This window comes from Spinacia oleracea, chromosome 2, assembly GCF_020520425.1.
Source record: "Spinacia oleracea cultivar Varoflay chromosome 2, BTI_SOV_V1, whole genome shotgun sequence".
Classification (NCBI taxonomy): Eukaryota; Viridiplantae; Streptophyta; class Magnoliopsida; order Caryophyllales; family Amaranthaceae; genus Spinacia; species Spinacia oleracea.
Genome location: NC_079488.1, coordinates 79787237 through 79810291, shown reverse-complemented (window position 1 = coordinate 79810291; position 23055 = coordinate 79787237). Strand labels below are relative to the sequence as shown.

Here is a 23055-nt window from a genome sequence, read left to right as displayed (position 1 = left end):
ATAAAAGCACCCAGTCTATTTTAACAAATGTACTACACATTATAAACACATTGTGGGACTAAGGCTATGTTGTTGTTGTTGTTGTTGTTGTTGCATTACACATTATGATATCACTTATCAATAACACCCCATGGTGCTCATCCAGATTTCTTGTACTTCATTTCCATTTTCCAATTAGAACAGCCTACTTATATTCTCAAATATTTACAGCCTCGACATATTTAAAGAGCAATATAAGGCAAACCCACTGTATGACTATGATCGGGAAACGATGGAATTAAGAACCCACCAAATCTAGAATGGCTTGAGCTTCTTTCCTCAATATAGAGAAATTTGACCGCGCTAGTTCTTCTTGCTCTTTGTCAATCTGGAAAAACCACAAGACATTCAGGACTTCACCCAATAAAAACATATTCGACAATAACTGCTCGTAAAATCCTGTCACGAGGATATGGCTTGGATAATATTTCCACGTGATACCTTTTCAAGGTCCATATCTTCACTGTCCTGATCGGAACCAAGTAGTAGCTGCAGCATCCTCCTTGGTACATCTGGATCAAGCACATGTTGACAGTACTGGAAATAGCTCAGTAGCAACGCATATTGCCTGCATATTTGTGTAAAATAAAATAAAAATTACAATCATGGAACGCACAGCAACCAGAAAAACTGCATCTATTCAATACCTTCTTCTCAAGGCTTCTGATGAGTCATGCCTCAGTAGTGCCAGAGTAAGTTTAAACAATATAGAGAGACAAGCTCCGTTTGATAATTGTTTAAACATGATAGCATCAAGACATGTTACAGCATCTGAATTTAAACCAGCGGGGTATAAATATCTATCATCCCGCAGCTTGGCCATACATGTGAGGGCGACCTAAGAATCAGAGTAAGTGTATCAACAATATGAAAAAAAACTGCCAAAAGAAATAGAAAGAACCACAATAGAGAACAGTATCAACTATCATTCACCAAAATAACAGTACCTGAGTCAACAAAAGTGCCATCTTGAGAGAACAGTCGGGTGACGCAGAAGCACTCATAGAGGAATCAAGCAATCTGCCAATACCGATAAGTGAATAACAATTACAGGATTCTAAAGAAAAAACCGTATAAAACTTTACTAAATTTACTTACTGAAACAAGACTTCAGTTCTATTTTCGAGGGATGACAATCTTCTTGAAGCAGAGATCTACAAGCCAAGGGTTTTAAATTAGAAAAACTGACACACAGGGAAATACAATATCATTTGTCCACGTATGTTAGAAAATTAAAAAGGGATTTATGCTCCCTCTCCTTTCAGAAGGGTCTTAAGGTTATGCACACGTATAAAGGAGTTCTTTGTTATAGCATAGGTAATCAAAACTGTCTAGTAATATGGATTCAGACTTTAAAATGACAAGTAATAGTGCATTAAAAATCTCTGTAACAAAAAAATAATATGACACAAGAAGTACTGTTAAATTAACAGGTTCTAAGAATTCAGAGGGTTAGCCGGTTAGCATATGAAGTTACCTCAACAATCTGGGACCAGCCAGTTAGCATATGAAGTTGAGCAGCTTGTTCCTCCAGATTTCTGTTGTACTTCCAAGCCCATCTAAGCAATTGTTGAACTATCTCTCGTAAGTCATTAACCTCGAGTTCATTGCCAAAGGAGCTCAACTGGAAAATCAAGAAATCACACGTCAAACTATGTACACATAAAGCACAAACAAGAGCACACAAACACAAATAACTCAACACACACAAACATGTGTGCGGGCCCACACAGACCTGCCAAAGTTTGTCCCGGAATGATGTAAGATTGATTAGACGATCACCACGCTCTGAGTAATAGTATACACCATCCTTTTCGGGCGCAGAACTTCGAAGTATCTCCTCGGCCTAAGGTTTAAACGTCTCAAATAAACTATCATTGCATCATAATAAATAAATAGAATATTGCTATGAAAAGATACCATCAGCCTCAGCCCTTACTAGCAAGCTACATTTCTTATTAGATACAACTTGTGAATAGTCCATAGTGGCCTCAGGTGCTCTAAATTGTATGATATCAAGCAGCTCTAATGCCTGGGGATATAAAGAAGATTCAAGTTAGTTATACTCATCAAGTCATCATAAAGTAGGCAAACTGAATTTGGGAGTTTTTAATAATAGAATAAAAAGAACAGTACAAGACTTAGAGGACCAAGAGTCTTCTAAAGGTCATTAATGCAAAAATCATGCTAGCAAATCTGGCCTAATATCATTTAATCCTAAACAGGCAAGCATGCTAATGGGAAAGCACCACAATGAAGCGAGAAACACCACTCTATCCTACAGACTCCCATCCACAAAAATAAAAGATTTTCTTTCCATCCACAAAAATAAGGGACAGCCATACAAGCAACCCGCCTCAGCGTTTACTTATTCTTATGCCTCCCACAATTAAACCAACAAACCTGAAGATGCTTCATAAGACCTTGAACACACCCAACTAAATAGCTTAATAGAAAATAACCTAATCCGCAAAAAGAATACCAGCCTAAAGTGCAAAAACTTATGGCTCCCAGACTCCGCGCCACCAAGGCAAAGAACACATAGCACTGTTCTCCGATTTATCCGGACAATATATTGTTTTAATTCTATTCAAGCATTAGTTCCACAAATACACCTTAATTTTCTTAGGGATTTTAGCTTTCACGGCATAATTCGAAGATGGGAGGGAATTGCATACCCCCATGGAGAGGTGTCTGTAAAAAGAGCTATGATAGATGGAAAAACACTCCAGAAGAATTCTCCACCAAACCCCCCGAACTGGGAATATTGTTACCTATACCACACCTGACAAGTTTGTGAGCGTACCCAACATCTAGTTTGAAGGATTTTCTGACCAAATCCCAAGAATTCACCTTATCCGAACTCCCGATGAAATGAGAACATCACACAAAGCAGAAAGGTAGGAAAAAGATGGACAAAAGCACCTTCCTAGAGCATGATTTCATCTTCTTCCTCTAGAGATCATACTCGTATATTAGCAAGCAAAACGGGAAAAAAATTACCGCAGAAATAGAGCTCGGGGCTCGTATATTTTCAAGACTATCTTATTACTCTGTAAAAACATACTTCCAATCACAGATGCCAAAGGGATCCAGGATTCAAAAGAAATTTCCATCGCCATTCACCTACCAAGAGAATGTTCTTAAACATGATCCTCCCTGTGCCTACACCGTATTCCACTTTCCACCAGACCCAGCTAAACAAATTATCTCTTTTATCTTGCATCCCCCTAGACCAAAGAGAATCTGTCATAACCTTAATTTGATTGAACTAAATAAAATTAGAAAAAACCACAATGGAAGCTTTGACAGACAAAACCAAATAAGAGTAATACACCTTCAAACTGTAGAAGGCTCTTTCACCCAATATACCTCTAAGATTAATCATCAGTTTATCCTAGATATCATTCAAGATTTCAAGGGTTCTTGACTTCTTGCCCAAAAGGACAAAAAGATAGGCATCAACGTATCTGAATCAAAACATGATATCACGTGCTGATTACACATGACGCATAAGATAACAAGGCAATATACTATTATCACCATGAGAATAACTTGACCACAAATTATCACTTAATTCTCTCGACTGAAGTGTTCCGAATTCCAAGTGTCCAAGACTATAATAGTATAATTCTCCGGATTAGGCAAATAAAATGAAAGGTGATTCTTAGTTGTGCGGGCACCTATTATCCCTCTTGTATCAGTGCTTTAAAAAAAAATTGCTAATGGAACTGTTCATTTTCTTCAAGTGATCTGTGATCTTGATAGCTTTAAAATGAACTTCCTTTTCTCCAGGTATTAGAGTTACCCCGCATCTTTGGATAAATCCAGTATGCATAACTATACTAGGATTAATGACAATTCAATATTCTATGATAGTTTCTCACTTGTGGTTTGTGTGGCTTGTCAGCGCCAGACATAGTTTCCCCCTTACCTGGCTAAGTCTTCCTTTAGGTGATAATCTCAGGCAGAGTGGTACGACTGGTACCTGAGAATTGGTTATGAAAAGGGTTCGTAAAAGTTAAATGGAATGGAAATGGTTTATTTCCCTTTCTATTCTATTTTTGGGTGGGAGAGAGAGGTGTAAATAGGAAGATATAGAAGATTAAGAATTTTTTTATTGACAGTGGCATCCTGGTGACAAGACATCAGTCCATGGTGATGGGAGTATCTTCGTAAGCTACCAGAATACGGAGGCCTTGGTATTGATAATTCAGCGAACAAAACGAAAGAGGTGGGAAACATAGCTTTTAATACTGTAAGCTGAAACAAAAGTTCTCCTCGGAATGAAAAGAGAATGGTCAATTAGTTTCAATGAAGTATCTAGGAACACAAATATGTAATTAAAATTATCGCAAATCCGTGCCGATTTTGAGGATATAGGGGGGAGCGGGTTCAAATTTATTTGCTATCATGTTTAAGTATTACTGTAGTGAATACGGTACATTTAGTGTAGACTTACAAAGGGAAAACATTTGAAGTGTTTTCTACCATGAGTGGTTTTCTTGAGCATAGGATGATAAAAAGCAGCAACTTCCTTCTAGGGAAAGGATGAGAGCCCTATCTCATTATAATAAGCTTTTTTTTTTTCTCATGGTCAAAGAAAAAATAAGTTAGATAAGTGGAGAAATCTTTAAACATCCTTTTCCCCATGTTTAGAAAATTTCTACCACCGCCATACTTTATGACCCCTTTCTTTTTGGGTTTCTGTCTGGCAGCCTTTTCCAACTTTACCCTCATTCGGAAGGTGGAGGCTAAGCCGCTAAGGCCTTAAATTAGGTAAAAACACATTTGTGTGGGTTGCTAGTTTGGGCAATACCTACGAGAATTTAAAGGATTAAAATCACTCGAAGTATTATCTTCCAAAGTGAGTGGCCTTACTCTAGCAGAGGGGTTTGACGGGCTACCCATTACACTCTTTTGGGTCATCTTACACACAGAAAGGGCATAAACCTTGGGGGGTGGGTGAGCATATTTAGCTATGATGATTGTGCTTCTTTTGGTAATTGATTAGAAATTATCTGATTTTTTGTCATAAGGTTTCTTCTTTGACCTTATTACGAGATCAGGCAATTTTTTAAATTTCTCCTTAGGCGTACGCTGATTGGAGCTCTGATCTTATTTTCATTGAGTTTTGTGATCTTCCGCCTGGAAATTTTCCGTTTTCTATGTTTAATAAATAAAAAATCTAATAACGTTATGACAATAATAAACTCTCCTAAAGCATTCCGAGGGGTATATTTTTTTCTACAGAATGAACTAAACAAAGCAGAGTGCAGAACTATATTTTTTTCTATAGAATGAACAAAACAAATTGCGTTTCTATGTTTAATAAATAAAAAATCTAATAACGTTATGAAAATAATCAACTCTCCTCAAGCATTCCGAGGGGTATATTTTTTTTTTACAGAATGAACTAAACAAAGCAAAGTGCAGAACTATATTTTTTCTATAGAATGAACAAAACAAATTGTAATACGCCAAACACACAAAATAGCACATGATCATACCTTGCTCTTACTGAATGTTCTAGTTCCAGCACTTTCTCTATTTTGCAGAGAAGGAATATCTTGATCACCCTCCAGTTCGTTCATATCTTGCCCAAACAAATAGGCAAGAATTTTACGACATGTTTCCCTGTGACTGGAATCAGTCACATCGCCAGAGTGCAGCTCCACTGTAAGCAGCTTCAACAGCCAGGCTCTCTGAAGAAAGGTACAAGGACTTACATATACTGAGAAGAAGTTCATCAAGAAAAGCAAAGGCATGCTCCCTTCTATCAGAAAATAAAGGTCATCTTTTTATAGTTCAGATGTCTAAAATCAGCAGAGCATTCTTTTCTCCTGTAGGAGTAGCACGTGTCTTCATAATAGGAGTAACATTTTATACACAAGTTGGTCATAATAACCTCATCCATAGTTCTTTTATAAAATCTGAGCACACATGTTGGACAATGTATTTTGAAAGTCTTTTCTTTTTCAAGCATCCTTTTTTCTAAAATAAATAAATGAAGCAGTAGTACCGAAACCATGTAAACGCAAATAAGTGAAGAGGGGGAAGTAAATGCAATTATCATAGTGCTTAGTCAAAAATCCGGAAAAAGTAAACCAACAAATTTTCAGACAAATTGAATACGTGTACAATCTTATAAAACTAAAATCTAACATGAAGCACAAAACTTTAGCAGTCTAATAAAAATGATACAATTGGTACACACACACACATCTAAGACAAATGCAAGTCTAAAGTACCAATAACAAGCTTAGAGCTACAATTGGGGAATAAACACCCTCTTAGTGAGGAGCAACATCTTTTCTTATACATGGAGATATGATCAAGCTGATAAGCAAACTGCTCCATCCATATTGACCAAAAAGTATATGTGAAATTATATACTTCCTCCATTTCTACATACACGCCAGACTTTTTTGCATTATTTAATATTAACTTTGACCATTAAATATTTTGATAAAAATACATAATGTTGTAGTTATGAAAATATACGTTGAGATCAACCCAACCACAATTAAACTAATGACATTTATTTTTATATAAATGAACAGTGCAAAAAGGTGAGATGCTGCATGATTAAGAAGCACAAGTAATAAAAAAAATGAAGCTGACACAGTAGAAAGACTAAGGTTATAGTAGAGTTACAGACAGAGTTACCTGGTTCGCTCCTAACCTCCGCGAACCGCGAACCGGTTCGCCCGTACCGATTCGCGGTTCGCCGGCGATCCAATTCGCTATGTTTCGCGAACCAAACCAAAACCCTAGTTTTACCGATTGAAGGTCAAGGGAGGCGAGAGAACATACAATATATTGGGGCTTTTGTTTGCGAAGGATATACGCGTTGGTTGCGATTGTCAATTGTTGTTTTTGTCGTTTTTTCATATTGCTGAATCTAAAAACACCATGGCTGAGTTGTGAGCTCGATGGTGAAGATGAAGATGGGTTGTAATTTTTGTTTTTAGTTTTTTACTTTATCTTGTACTTTTGTTTTGTTTTTTTAAACTTTTATTTATTTACTTTTACTCTGTACTGCTGCTGCACATGGGGTCATGGACTCATGGGTGTGTTTAATTTTTGTTTAATTTTCATTTTTTTACTTTGTTTTGTACCTTTGGTTTTATTGTTTACTTTTATTTGGCTGCACATGGCTACGTTTTATTTTTTTACTTTGTGTTGTACTTTTTATTTTATTTGTTTTATTATTTACTTTATGTCTGCACTATTGCTTTCATGGTTTCTAATATTTGATCTTTGTCCTTACTTTGTGAATTAATGTGCATACGATGATATGGCAGTTCATCGTGCTTTTATTTCTCAAAATCATACTCGTAGTTTACAATTTAGGCCTCAATCAATGACTCTTTTTTTTAAACACAAAATAATTCTAAACCCCTCTTGCGATCCCAAAATCAGCCACCAGCGAACCGCGAACCCGAACCCGTACCCCGTACCGAAGCGAACCACGAATCAGGTAACTCTGGTTACAGATAATTGGATATATCACATGTCGTTGTCGTGTACCAAATTACAAAAAAAATATGTCTGTTACAGTAATCTGATACTATGAGAATAAACAGATATGCATATTGCCACCAATTAGTTAGATACTTGATTGAGAGAAAAGACACTCAGAAAGTGGAGAATGCAGAGAAGGAGGTTTGTGGAAAAGGCAAACAGACAGCATAGCTTGAAACATGAGCAAACTCTCTAAAGTCTATACATCAGAATTCATCAATTAACAGTTGGACTAAATCAGAGATAAATAACTTCAGACATATTCGTAGACGTAAGTATTATTTGTGACCCGAAAAGGAAAAAAGACCTACCCAGTTATAATGATGAAAAGCTTTTGGCTCTCTGAGGACAACACAACTACATGACATGTGAAATCTTACAATGCAAGAAAAATATGAAAAGGAAAAACAAGCACACTGAATCTGTAACCAACACACACGAATTCCATCACAGAAATAGTAATTAAAAAAAAAGACACAAGAAAAATCTGGGGAATATTCACAAGGAAAACATCAACAATAAGGTTTACAGGTATAAAACCTGATGAAGTGAACTGGTTCTTAAAGCCTGGGCATTATTCCTTTTAGGCAGTGGAGCAATGCCAATCGTCTCCAAATGCTGCAGTCCATAGAAAGATGCTTAGCAACAGACAAACATAATTCTTACTGAGTAGCTAAGAAAAAGATAATGGAAAGGCATTTTCAATGGATACCTTGACGAAAAAATGATATCTCTTATTACTCAATAGATCCATTACTGGACCAGATGTAAGTTCATCAACACATAACTCATAAAGAAGCTGCAGAAATTAACTCATTATGTCAGCGTAAGATGCAAGTTAATCAAACAAGAAAAGTAATAAATCAAGAAATCAAGAAACGCAGTCATGATCATGGCAGCAATCAGAATACCACTTTCAAATATAATTGGACTGGTTGTGGATTGCAGCCCTATCTCCTTATCTAGTATGTTGAAGAAGAAAAACCTAATGATGCTACTGACTCAAGATTGGTATTGGTTCCTTGTAACTACTTCAAATAAAGCTAAACTAAATGCTAACCTGAAACTCAAACTCATGAAGCAATGCATTTACGTCCGGCTTCAAAAGTTTATCCAGCATATCAAGAATAACCTTTAAGCAACTGTGTATCATACCAGCAATGCAAAAATGAGAAAAATAATGAGAAAAGAATTGAGAAATCAAAATCGAATAATCCTAAAGGCTCCGTACCTGTAATTATATCTTGGCTGTAAGACTGTACGCTCAATTGGGGTATCCAGATCAAATTTTAGTAGCAAATGAGTCACATTTGGTGCTGGCCTACTGATATTTTCAATAAGAAGCTGTGAATGAAAAATAAAAAGCCAACATATCACACACAAGCAAAAAAATAAAATAATAATAAATAAACAACTGATTAACACTTCTCTAGTACCTGGAGTATGAGCACACCCAGATCATCACCGCAATTCTCAACATTCTGGCTTTCTTGTGAGCGTATCTCCAGGCAGGAAGCATAATCCTCTACCAAGGAGCTACCAGCATTAGATTTCAGTAATAACTGAACAAGCCCAACCATTCGAGAGCTGGCAAAGATGAGAACAGCACATAAGACCCCTTTTTATATTAATCCCCTAGTGGTGCTCGTCGTGTTACGAGAAGTATGAAGGAAAGAAAAACAAGATAGAGCTGAATTAAGGCTAGCATAAACGCATTCACTGATGCCAGAAAGAATGGTTAACCGGTTATAGCTGTAAACAGTGTCAAACTACTACGTACAAAGCATTTCAAGTATAAAATATAATGAGGCAGAATGAGACATAAAATAGATACCTCAAAGAACTCATGATTTTGATGGAACATTGCTGAATAAGTGGATGTAAATCATATCTTACATACTCCAACAAAGCTACAATTTGATTATGATCTTGTGCGAGTATCACATCCAAAGGCTGTCAAATAGAGAGGCAAAGTGTTTTAGATTAGTAAAGATCATTTATAATTTAAACAAAGAAAAAGCTAAATGCTGCATGCCATAAGCGGATAAGCTAGACACAAGAAAAGCAATAACACTTCTGAAAAATCATCAAAACAGTATAAAGCCCGAACACTCATTGGAATGTAATCAGCTTTCGTACAAATCTACACTCCCTAGTGTCGCAGATGTAAAAAGAACAATGACAAAGAGGAGAAAAAGAACTACTATTTTTCAAGTGCCCCTGCATAACTGGAACATCAAATCAGCAACCGCATCGACAGCCCAATTATTTTGTTTAAGAAACTAGAAGTGCAATACTTCGCAATTAAATCAAGGAATTAAGTTTACTAGTGTTTTTCCCCGGCAAAAGAACACGCCATCTCTCGTGGAGACGTGGACCAAACCCATCATGGACATTTTTAAGAAAGAAATCAGATACAACAAAAGGTAACCATCACTGTTAGGTTGAAGAGAGATTTATATAGATGTAACCTCACCTGTATCTCGTATGGGTACTAATTGAGAGATTTTTTGGAAGATCAATGATATTACAAAAGGTGAAAATATTCTGTTTAAAAGTTACTGAAAATGACAAGACCAAAAAATATATATGACGTAGCTCAGTTCCTTTACTAAAAGGGATCTTATTGATTACCTGATAAAGAGGGCGCCAGTAATCAGCCAGTTGTATATCCTTTCCCAAAATATGAATCATGATCTCCAGAGATAAATGAACAGCTTTCTCCAAAAGGCCCCCATATCTTTGGCTAGTGCGTTCAGTGATGATTGCGTTGACCCCAGGTGAGAGAATACCCATAATGTTTCTGAATACTGTTTTACCACTCATGAAATCCTACATAAAATACAGACAGAAGATATAAGATTCAGAAATATCGTCAAATGTAAAATCTAAATATCAGTACTATCAACTGATAATGTAGCAATTAACTTGGGATTCATTGGATATATCATGTTACAAGAGATAGCCATATTAGACACTTGGCAACACGACAGGTTTTTCTTATTCATATCCAGCACAGTAAGAACCAACAGTGAGATAATTTCATTTAAAACAGCTATTAGTCACAAATCATTTTTGCCATGATTAAGACCAACAATTTTCACATAAAAAATGTTGTAGTGGTGAACTATTTGTTAGGAAGTTAGGGTTCTCAGGCTTGATTTAATGCTGTGAAGTGCGGTCAAGGGAGTTCTCTAAGTTGACAGGAGAGCTGTGGGGTAAAACTCCCATTTTTTCAGCATATTGTCCAGTTTAAAAAAGTGAAATAATACCTAGCACAAGAATTATAGTATCATCAATTATTTTTGGTCATTCACCATAGAAAACGGCCCTAATTTCAAATGGATGAAAAGGCTTTAAAACAAATCAATTTGCAAACCTTCATAATCTCAACAACAGGAAGCTGTAGTTGGTGTTGAACAGGTTGCTGAACTGTTGAAAGCTGAGATCTGTCAACCACACTCTCAATATCCTCAACTGTGATCTCATATGTACTTAATATCCTGCAGGAAGCAACCATTACTTCAAATATATTAGCCTTTAAAAATCAAAAGAAATTGTGACAAAGAAAATCCAAAAACAGAATAGGAAAAAAGCCACATAGGTGCTCTCACAGAACAGCAATGAGGTAAGCATTGCGTAAAAAGAACATTGTTTAAGGGAGGATTTACACGGCATATGTTACAGAAAGGGTTTCCAACAAACACTTGAACATTACATATTACAAGATGATGCCAAGGAGAGTATTAGCAACTCACATTCGAAAGTGATGAAGACAAGCAACTACTAACTGCCATTTTTCAGACAGATCTGCATAGGCCCTTTGCGGAAAAGGCACAAAGACCTGATCATATATGAATCTGAATATACCAACGAACCTGCAGGCAATGCCAACCAATCAATATGTGTACCAAAAAAGATGAAATGACTTGTAAATTTCAGGAGAAAAACACTATTTTCCATCCCAAAAGAAGGGTAGAAACACTACTACCTGCGGCCTCCGTCACTGAAATCTTTTTCTTCAGCAATAAGAGCATTCAAAAGATTTATAAATGAAATTGTAGAGGGGTAAAATTCTCTCCTTGCCTCAATTTCATTTAACTCATACTGCATATCATACACCTGCAAATAACAGTTATAACTCAAATCAATTTCTGACTAATACAAGCTGTCAATATTGTAAAATAAGTATTCAGTCAAAAGATTTGCGGGCAAAATGAATAGAACACTGCACAAGAAAATGGAAGTAAATCAGAAAGAACGCGCACACACATTACACGTATATATAAATATATGAAAACTGTGTACCAATTTTATCCGTTACAAGTAAATTCAAAAAACATAAAGTAAATCATATTCATTCAAAAGTAAATATCTAATGAAGCAACTCTACAAACTTTAATTTTTCTATTTTTGATGAAAATAAACACCTTAATACTTAACAAATAGCAGCATTAACAATTAATTTTTACATCTCTTTAACTTAAAATTGTTAAACATAAGTTCTCATCATTCAAATTTAATAGAAAAGAAAAAAGTAACAAAAGTAAACCAAATCAATAAAAAAAAATTCTTCCGTTTCACGATAGATGCATCATACGGAGTATTGACTTTCTACACTATTTATATTTTAACTTTGTCCAACGATATCCTTAATTACGTATTAATAAAAACTATAAAAAATAGATATTTTGAAAATATATATTGAGATTTACCCAATAACATTTTAAAATTTCAAAATTTGTCTTTACATATTGGTAATAAATGTGGTTAAAGTTAGTAACTGAATAGTGTGAAAAATCAATATGATGCATCTATTAAGAAACAGAAGAAGTAGTTGGAAATGATTAGAAGTAAAAAAATAGTAACAGTTTAGGGCCTTTAGGCCACTGTAAAATTATGAATATGCCACTTGTTTCACGGGTAAGATCTTGTTCGTCCATTTATGAAGTTCTAACAGCCCCGATTAGTTCTTAGTCCTCCTTACTCATGACACTTAGAGGCCAGTTCACAAAAAATCCCAGCTTGTGGAAGGAGCCGGTTTTTATAAAAAAAAAAAATCCCCTAAGTGTCATGGGAAGGAAACATGTGAGGCAATATATGTAAAATGGAATCTTTATATGCAAAATTGCAATTTGTTGCTCCTTGTTGGGTTGCCCAGGACCATTTTCTATTCTAACAAATTTAACAATATGCAATACTGACAAATATGCAAACTAGGAAATGCAAAACAAAAATCAAACATCACTAGATTGCGGGCAACTGATTATTCAAGATGAACTCTGCATAATCCATTTCATACTTAGTAAATAAGTTACTCTCTAGAATAGCAGACCTGGGTAGACATTGGTTGTGTATTTCCAACTTGAGGTCCAACTACAACAGGCAGATCATACTGCTCAAGATAACCCCATATAGTGTCTTTCATCAACGCAGTAACTTGAATAAACACTGCAATAGCATCTCTCAAGGCACCCTGGAAAATTAAGAGACGTCAACTATAACTGGTGAAGAATCATTAAATTTTGCATAATCTGATGGAAAAAATGAAGAAGTAAATCTACCTTGAGAAAAGGAGGCACGTTTTCATAACTAAGGAGTTTAAATAATGGCTCAATATCAGGAAACCAGTTTTTCCGGTCAGTGGGATTTCCATTTTCGACAACCTGCAGTTACAAAATCTCCAAATTAGGTTTTTAGATTCAGATATCACCTCCTGATCAAGACCCAAGAGAGACAGTTAAAAAGCACTTCTCCAATAAGAAAATAACATTCACATCCACCATAACTGATGAATCTAAAATTTTGACTTTGACCATATGAGAATCATTATGATCAACAAAAGTAAACCTTTCGAAGAACAGTCAAATATGCAACCAATGCTTTAGCATCCCCTTCTGGAAATTCTGGCAACAAAGAACCAGTGCTCTGAAGAGACTGCTTGAATTTATCAGCATAAATTGACAGGCAATCAAACAGAGTGCTCCAGGAAACAGAACGAAAAGTTTTCCCCTGAAGCAGCTCAAAAACTTTTGATGCACCCTCTTGACTGCAAGCCTGCAAAGCATGGGTCAAAATACAGACATGTGAAACATGAAAATAATGCTTGTGCAAAATAAAATTGCACATCACTTCACGTACCAAGGCGCCAAGCATTTTCAAGAAAGCAACCAGCGTATGAAAATTACTGTGATCTTCCCCAGCGAAGTTCACAAATGTCCACAATACATCATTGCCAGAGAGTAATTCTGGTTCTTTCTGCAAAATATCAAAAAATTGCAGGACTGCTAAGTAAGTGACATCTGATCAAAATAGCTTACAATATTAAATAATAGGGCAAAAACGAAAGAAAGGGAATTGGAGGGAGTGAAGAAAGAAAATAAGATGTATGTGAATTAAATATAATCTCGGGTAGATAGACGTAAGAGCTACCTCTATCAGCATAAAGAAAATGCTTTATAAAGGTAGGTTCATTTCAACATAGTTACTCTAGGATCCCTTAGCCGTTGTTACCTTTGTATCCCACAATATTAAATAATAGGGCAAAAACGAAAGAAAGGGAATTGGAGGGAGTGAAGAAAGAAAATAAGATGTATGTGAATTAAATATAATCTCGGGTAGATAGACGTAAGAGCTACCTCTATCAGCATAAAGAAAATGCTTTATAAAGGTAGGTTCATTTCAACATAGTTACTCTAGGATCCCTTAGCCGTTGTTACCTTTGTATCCCACTCCCCACGCCCCACGGGCCACAATATTCTTTTCCTTTTGCCAATCATATCTTAGATATGTGGTATTCAAAATATTAAATATGCTATTACAAAAATATGATAAGGGTACAAGACATGCAAAAAAGGAACATTTGACAAGAAGTTTAGGACAAAAGGAGCTGCAATTAACCTCTATTCATCCAAAAGTTCCAACAGTAAATAAATAATAGAAGTTACAGAACCTCATCCAAACAATCATCTTTCCTTTGGTGACCTTAAGTAAGCGTAAGATTCCAACTTCTTGACAATAATTATAAAAACCTATTCATTTAAATCCAGAATAATTTTGCATCACATGTTTACATAAGATGACCGCAATTCATGCACCAAGTCTGAGCATTAAACCATAAACAGAGATCAACCAATCCTTCAAGTCATTCTTACATTAGCAGCCAGTTTGTACGATTTTGATATTAATGTAACTTAATATACCCCATAACCGTGAAGGTGAGAGCTTCAGTGCGGACACTTGAACTAGGTATGATTAATACTATGACATGCTCCAAAGCCATAGGCTGGGGTCGGTTATTTCACCTGATATCTGAGTGATTTGCCAAGCTGACAGGGTCTCTTGTTAACATGTTTTCTTTACTGCAAAGTGGAAATTGCCTTTTGAACAGGTTATTTTCTTTGCATGAGCCATTTAGAATCTCGGGTTTTCCCTTACCGTTTTGAATTGGTTGGATACTCTTAAAGGGTATGGTAAAGAAAAAGAGAAGTTGTTTATGATGCAGTACTTATCTCACAATTTTGTGATGTGTGGTTGGATCTGAACTCCCGTGTCTTTTCACGAGCTTCTTTATCATCTGATTTGTCGTGGGACTAAGTCACTTATGGGCTACAGTGGCAAAGATAGTCCAGGATTACTTGATTGGGGAGCTGCAAACAAATCAGGCTAATTTGTAATTTTCTTTTTCTGCTTGAAGGCGAACGTGTCCTTATGGCCCTTTATCTGTACACCATTTGCATTATATTCTAAACAACCTCCACTAATAATTGATGCCGCAGAGAGAAAGACTTGAAATTTATTTTGAGAACATAAAGATTTAAAAGACTAAAGACCATGAGGGGCTGAATATATACAAAAGACCCAAGTAGACCAATTAAGATTGTTAGATAACCAACTACCACTACCACCAGTCCTCCACCACCCAAGTAAGGTCCTACAATCCTAAGAACTAAGCCAAAACTCAACGTTGGTAACTTCTTCACCTTTGAGATTTAATAGAACAATAAACTAAATAAAGCGTCTTATTAAGGTGACTGCTGTCCTCTACTTCTTACTTACTGAGTACTAGTAGACTTGTAGTCTCTTCCTCAACCAAGAGTCAAAAAATGACAGGCTGACAGCCTCTAAGTAATGACAAGTATAAGCCAAGTTGACTGAAGAAACCCCTTTTATCCACACAAAAAAAATGGATAAAAAGGAAATCAGCACACAACCATACAGGTAATGGATTACGTATCTCACAAATAATCTACCACCCACCATTTAGAAATACTCTTTAGGTTTATCAGTCGCCAAAATATAGAGGGGAGATACCTGATAAATTTCACTAATAAACTCCAACAAGGACATAAATGGTTGACGGTCCACTTCAGCAGCATGATCAGCATTTAGGTTGTCCATGTGAGAAAAGCCATGTGGTCCGCCCATGCGGTAAGGGCTTAGCGTTGTCATAACCTTCTCTTTGACCTCTTTAACCTATAACAATAAGAGATACAAACTATGTTACTGCGACTCTTCAATAGGTCTTACATACCCGCGCTAAAAGCTCGACAATCCAACAAGCTCATGGATTCCATACCCAAACCCTTCAACTTTCAACCACATATTAGTAGCAAAAATATATAAAAAGAAAGAAAGGAAGATAAAGGAAAATTATGTGAAATATGTTCACATATAGTTTTGAGATCAAAATTTAAGAATTAGCAACCATGTCAACCTCAAAGGATCAAATATGAGTTTATGCAATTACAACAGCACACGGAACTAGTCTTCAGGAACATATTTCATGAATGTGGTGTCCCCGCACCCAATTCCGAATTCAAGAAGTCTCCATGTCAAAAATGTGTGTACAATGTTGGAATAATGGAATTGCATATGCAACCCCTAACCTGCTATCCTCCCTAACTGAAGCCTAGTTTCTCCACTCATGTTTTAAAACCCAACAACTTTATTCATCTTTCTTATTTCTCCGAAGTCCAACCCGTATAAGAGAAAGGAGTTAGGCCTTACAACTTACTATTCTAATTCTAAGCCCAATACCTCCCAAGTGTTTTAACCCCCATTTCTCTACCCTTCAAATCACAAACCCACCCATCCTAAGATTTTCTAATCCCATCCAAACCATCACACCACACTCTCTTTCAGTTCCCCCCATACTTACCCGCTCAGTCCAAATACAACCCATTCTACCCAAACTCAATATCCTTCCATGACCAGTTGCTGAAGGCTTCTTCCAGGCTAAGGCAATAGTTGTCATACAAACACTTACTAATCAAGTGCTCAAGCGTCAATAGAAGCAAGTTTTGTAAATGACACGGATAATTGCTATAAAGGCAAGAAATTCGGTGCCGATCACTCTCTCCACCTTGATGACAAGGTGGGAATTGGGACGGCCAACAATTTAATGAACTAGCCTAGGGGCAGATAGAATACTATTGAGTGTTTCCTTCAGTTTAATTTTACACTTTGGAAGAAAACAAGCCTCTCGAAAGCTCATATTATCTTTGATTACTGTAATATTCCAATTAAGAATCCAATTCATCTTTTCTTCCCTTTCAATTCTGTCATCAAATATTCAGTTCATTACATAACCACTACCCAACACGCAAACACTTATACACCTCATACCCGTGTCTGAGTATCATTGTAAATAAGATAAATTGAAGATAATCAAGGTGAGAGCCTCAATCAACCAAAAAATGTGTTCCAACCGGCGGGGGGGGGGGGTGCATATATGTATGTAGGGTAACCATATACTCTCTATAAATCCCAAGTTTACAATATTCCAAAAACCTAAGCTCTCCTGCATCAACCTCATCAAGTACAATCTTGAAAAATAAATCAACAATCCATAGTTCCATAAGACTGACAGATATTCTTTATGCTTTGAGAGCTACAGGCCCACAGGAGAGACGAGAGAGGGTAGAGTACTAATGGGATGATACATTTACAGATTTATAATCTAGCCTGAATATTATAACGTTAAAAGATGAGTTGAACTGACCTTGTCTCTAGCAAGTGGTTCAGACAAGAATATAGTGATAAGCTTGTGAAGATAAGCATTGTACATATACGTCATATCTTCATCGTCATTCTGTGCACAGAAACAGACAATTACCTCCTGTAAAGAGCAGATAGAAAACACTGGCTGCCTTTGTAAATTAGCCCCCACCTTACAAACAAACAGCTTAAACAGTACCTGATAAGCAGCAGTTCGAAGAACGTTGTCCAGGAAAAACTGAAACACATTGTTTGTGAAAATTACTGCCAAGCAAGAACTAAAATTCTGCAAGTCTTTGGATGGAGCAGTGGAGATCGTATCCCTTGCCGCAGCTCCTTCTTGTATCAACATCAAATGTACTGACCAAGCCAGTCGTACACAATCAACAAAACCACCAACGGTTGGATCATTAACGGGAGCCATTACCTAAAAAGATTTCAAATCATGAAACAAAGGATTATATCATTTAAAATTACTAAAACCAAAAGGAACCACATGACATATCTAACCAGCAGTTCTTACAATATCCTGAAATTCTTGTCTGAAGGAAGCATCACGAGCAAGGACAGACACTTTCTCTGGGACAGTGCTTAAAGCATCAGAAGTGAATGCAATTACAAGAGAAAAGAGGATGCCATATGTAATCTGCACAGGTAAATAAGAACCAAATAAAAAGAAGCACCATAGAGCAAGGAGGGAGCAATATGAAGGCGACCATAATTCTTGTACACGTGAAATGACCCGTAAAGACATTAAGCGCAAGTGTGCAAAGCAAATACCTGATATTTTGAGGTCTCTGTGTAACTGTTGAGTTCAGCAGCACTGTCTTTCAGAACGGAGAAAATATCCTTTATATCTTTGGGAGCTGGACAAGAATAAAACCGAAGTTCAGGAAAGCACCATCCTAACAGCTTAATAAACAGCTAAATTTCCCAAATAAATAAATAAAATTACATTAATAGAAATGATCTTATGTAATCCTAAAATATAGCATATTCTCAAACAACTCTCATGATTTGAAATTCTCAAGATCACGAGCAAGCAAGAAATCTTTCTCCAGAATATCATACTATGATGAGAGTTAACAGCATTTAAGTTGCAATTTAATAGAGGATTATACCACCCACTTTCTTCTCCCTCCTTCGCAAGCCTCTTCCTACCTTGTCCCCGAGACCTTTCCTCCATCTTCTCTTTCTCATCACCATAGTTCTGTCACCTAGCCCTCTTCAACCGTTTTACAACCACCATTTTGCATCATAACTGATGCCAACTACCTATATCTTAGCATTGTCATCGCTACCATGAAAAAGAAAATCACTAGATTTGATCTTTAGGGGTCAAAATTAAGGTTATAGATCAGAAACCACAATGACCAAAGCCGGCTACCAAAAAGCCAAATTATATCGACTACCATAGATCAAATCCAAAATAGCCAGAGATTCAAAAACCATTTTGGTGCTTGAAATCAAGAAATAAATTTGTTGTAGTTCTTTGCAGCTAAGAGCCTGAGACCGTGTAGGGTTGGAGCTCAGATTCCTCCATTGACTCCAGTACCTGAAATTTTGATTTCTGGCGTAGAAATTGTAACAGTAAAGAAGTTGTGGGTTGGGTACTGCAATATTGCAGGCTTTTGTTACTGGATGCCAATTTGATAGCCATGATGCATTGAAGGATGTTCGAGATTTAAGAAGTTTTGTTCAGGGAGTGCAAAGTTATGAGTAAAAACTTTTTTCATGATGTGTGAAAAAAAGCTTAAGATTATTTGTTTTGTGCCTATTGTTGCTAGTTTTACTCAATTGATCGATTAGTTTATTTTTGTGACTATATTATCATGAACTCCTTTTAGTGATATAATTTGTTCTCTGACTTGTAGTAAACCTATAATTTTCAAGTGAAGAAGTTGGGTGATTTCCCTTCTCTTTCTTAGGAATCTTTCATAAAATCAGTTTTCTGGAAGATGTGATTTTGATGGGCGTGGAATTAGTGATGGTTATACCATCATAGAAGTGTGATGGTTATACCATCATATAAGTAGTGATGGTTATACCATCATAGAAGTGGTACCGAAATTTATGAAAGAAAACAGAGAGGAGCGGAGGGGTTTGGAAGGGACACAATCACATAATTGTTACAAAAGTGTCCTTGCGTAAACGTTGTTAACCATGCATTACATTAGGTTATTTCACATAAATTTTCCTACTTGAGAGTTACTTTGTGATTTTCTAAAAATGAGGGTCATTTTATTTTGACCTCTTCAGGAAAATTTCCCCACGGAAAAAAAAACATGCATAAAAGTCACATAGGCAACGGGCCACACACACACACAAACTCACCAAATGTAGCAAGCTAATATTGAGAAGTTTTGCAATACAGTGAGACGGTTGAACATTGTTTGCTAAGTGGTATATAAGAAAGAGCAAAAGAACTTAAGGCCCCCCTTCCATTGATGTTTGATTCACAATTTTTCCATTCCCCTTCTACACTTTGGTTTTACAGCTCCGCACTGATTTAATTCACCAAAATAAGAAGCCCTATATTGAGAAATCAAAATGATGATAAGAAAATGAAAAGAACCCTTGTCAAGGTCACTTCCTATCCCAACCCCACAACCACCATTACCAACCACAAACAATTAACACTGACTAGTGGAGATGGACCCACCTTCTGTCCAAGTTGCCAACAAACATGCTGGAGGTGGAGGGCGAACCCATGCTCTAAGTCTAACTAAATTCTTGTAGATATAATATATTAGTCAAAATACTTCCCAAAGAAATTAAATATTGTCATGCATCCAATTCCCAACCCCACCGTCCTCCAACGACTTAACAAACATCAAAAGGTCCCCCCTCAACCAGTTTACCTCAAGCCATCACTGGTAAAGGAGAAAAGAATATACACGTCTATAACATAAAGATCTAGAGACACTAGCTCTTGCACAGTTCAAGATCGGGTCCTTGTTACAAAGTAATGGCATAAAATGAAGGGAAACTTCAGTGCTGTTGCTAGTAGTGTGGGATAAAGGCAGCATTGGACCATTGTTGATGATAGAGAAATGGGCCATTTGTGGTTGTAGTAGTGAGAGGGAATAGAGGCTTGAACTAATGGCGAAAGAGCAATAAAGGCCACAGCAAAAATTGTTGAGGACTCTGAGGAGATGTTCACTGGGTAATGATAGGGGAAATATGCGAGATAGGACATAGATTCGACAGTGAGGAATCAACAATTTCCCTTCCAAGCAAAAAAAATTAATAAAACTAGGGGCCACTATTCCTTTCTTCATAGTTCCCTCTTTTGATTCCTTTAACTTTCAATTACACGCATGGAATTGCCGTGAGCCTGTGAATCAAGCGTTCCCAGATGGACAAATTGTAAACAAAGAGAAATCTAACCATGTACAGAAAATTACAACTAGAAGCAGAAATCAAGACCCTAGAGAGCTATAATCATATAAAGAGACAATTTATATAACAATAGTAGTGTTTTACCCTCCTAATCAGGAATCTGGTATTTTCCATCTGCCTCACCCATCGTGCTCAAAGAAAACTTATAAGGCTATAATACGATAGTCACTTGTGTGGACTTACTTGTGCGAACAACCAGAGCAGACAGAACAAGGCAATGAGAAAGAATAAGCCTTTCCCGGCTAACAACTGCTCGCCGTTCTACAATAGCACCACGAGCATCAATGATAAAACGCTCTGCGTTAGGGCCCCCTAAACCAGCTGGTTCTTCCCAATTGAGTTCCTAGATACCAAAACACAGCAGAAAGTTACTAGAAGTTCTGCAAAGAAGTCAACTTGCATCATTGTGTCATTGTGTGCAAATGTTCGCATAGGAATATAATAGATATGATTAGCATTCCTACATTTACAGTTTGCATAAGGAAAATTGATATATTAAAGGGCCTTTTACTCAATATCACGGCCATTCATACATTACAACATTTTCGTATTCTTAGTTTCAACTACTGAGATGAATCAAACTCTGCAAAAGAGAAAAGAGTTACACTGGAGCGAAGAGTGAAAAACACATGATTTAACCTTGATTAAATTTATCAGCCGTTGTCTAAGCCCAGCATTTATAAGATCCTCCAAATTTTTTTGAATGTCAGCCACCATATCCCCTTCAAGATCCTGATCAAGAACAACAGCCTGTGGAAACAAGAAGTAAAAAATAATGATCAGGGCATGGAGACAAATCATCATAACATGTTAAAACTAATGAAGAAGAGAGGAAACATAATACCCTTAATAGAGTGTACAAGGCTGTGATTAAATCTCTTCTTTCTGTATACCAGAGTCCCGTTGCTAGACGCAAAATTTCCAAAGGTTCTCGTCCAAACAAGCCACACTAAAAAAAACAATATAAAAATTTTAAAACCAACAAGGACACCTGATGTCAACTTACTAATGTAAGACATACTTATGCATCAAGAGATGAAAAGCAAGCAGAGAGGAGGAGCGAAATTGTACCTCTTGGTTAGCAGAAATAAGCAACCTGACGCAATCAAGTTCATTCAAGTGAAGATCATCACTCAGTTTCAGAGCCTAACCATTCATCAAAAAACAACAGCATTTAAGCATAAAAATTTAAAGCAGTTCTATAACAACTGCTCAATCAAAGGAAGTTTCTTTCCATAACACTAACAAGGAAGTAATTAAACAAAAAAAAGCAAGTAATTCAGCTAAAAAAAATAATTGAAAAGCTTACAAGTTGGACGTCCTGATCGTCCAAAGATATCGGTGGTGATTCCGGCAACCGGACTTCTTTCGATTGCACCTCAGTTCGGTCCGAAGGTCTCGGGGGCTACCAAATAAAACCACAAAATCAATCAAATTAGACATAAAAACTTCAAAATTGAATCAAATAACTAAATTAAAAACGAAAATGGAACATTACAGGGTAAGAGAGGAGGTTCTGGAGAGAAGATAGAGAACTGCGAACTGCGTGCATAAGCTCAATCCGATCAGAAGGAGAAGGAGGTGAAGAACTTAGAAGCGTGGATTCAATTGTTGAAAGGAGTAGTTTAGGGGACACCATTGTTGGAGCTTTGAGAAATTGCGGAAACCCTAAAAATAGTGATTTTGGGAGAGTGAGGTAAAAATGAGGAAGAAGAGGGTGTCGGGGCGGGAAAATTTGGGGAGAATTTCTGGGTTGAAGAACTGAAGAAGGCGGTATTAGAGAATATAGGGAGTGTGGAGTGAAGTTTCAGGTTCGTAAAACCCCGTCAAAGCCCTTCGTTCTAGAGTCTGCCCTGGGGAATTTTAGTAGAGTTCTTTTTTAATGTTCTTTTTTTGGGATTAATTATTTTCTACTACTTTGAAAATTTCACATTATTATTTTTTACCACCTCAAAACATAGAAATATATTTTGCCATCTAAAAAATTGTCTTTTATCAATTCTTAAACGTTATATAAATTAAGCTAAAAATCACATAAACGTTATATTATGAACCCTAAATTTTCTGTTCAATTTTGGGGGTTAATGT

General features: G+C 36.5%; 1 protein-coding gene across 1 annotated transcript in view; it reads right to left on the bottom strand.

The window, feature by feature from the left end:
* The window catches only part of LOC110795013 (nuclear pore complex protein NUP205), a 30889-nt gene extending 8078 nt beyond the window's left edge, over positions 1-22811 (bottom strand). Inside the window, exons 1-34 of the mRNA XM_021999984.2 lie at positions 22466-22811; positions 22277-22372; positions 22039-22113; positions 21812-21916; positions 21607-21717; positions 21151-21310; positions 18346-18431; positions 18089-18211; positions 17765-17992; positions 17570-17659; positions 15880-16041; positions 13708-13824; positions 13417-13623; positions 13131-13232; positions 12902-13042; positions 11558-11688; positions 11325-11444; positions 10946-11069; positions 10201-10398; positions 9401-9519; positions 9003-9153; positions 8798-8910; positions 8627-8708; positions 8279-8365; positions 8107-8184; positions 5550-5744; positions 1979-2071; positions 1775-1885; positions 1517-1663; positions 1138-1193; positions 987-1059; positions 687-877; positions 481-607; positions 290-367 (exon numbers count right to left, since the gene is read on the bottom strand). Of these exons, the coding sequence (XP_021855676.2) occupies positions 290-367; positions 481-607; positions 687-877; positions 987-1059; positions 1138-1193; positions 1517-1663; positions 1775-1885; positions 1979-2071; positions 5550-5744; positions 8107-8184; positions 8279-8365; positions 8627-8708; positions 8798-8910; positions 9003-9153; positions 9401-9519; positions 10201-10398; positions 10946-11069; positions 11325-11444; positions 11558-11688; positions 12902-13042; positions 13131-13232; positions 13417-13623; positions 13708-13824; positions 15880-16041; positions 17570-17659; positions 17765-17992; positions 18089-18211; positions 18346-18431; positions 21151-21310; positions 21607-21717; positions 21812-21916; positions 22039-22113; positions 22277-22372; positions 22466-22606 (4218 nt within the window). The 5' untranslated portion in view covers positions 22607-22811. The remainder of the gene's footprint in view (positions 1-289; positions 368-480; positions 608-686; positions 878-986; positions 1060-1137; positions 1194-1516; positions 1664-1774; positions 1886-1978; positions 2072-5549; positions 5745-8106; positions 8185-8278; positions 8366-8626; positions 8709-8797; positions 8911-9002; positions 9154-9400; positions 9520-10200; positions 10399-10945; positions 11070-11324; positions 11445-11557; positions 11689-12901; positions 13043-13130; positions 13233-13416; positions 13624-13707; positions 13825-15879; positions 16042-17569; positions 17660-17764; positions 17993-18088; positions 18212-18345; positions 18432-21150; positions 21311-21606; positions 21718-21811; positions 21917-22038; positions 22114-22276; positions 22373-22465) is intronic.
* Positions 22812-23055: the final 244 nt, after the last annotated feature.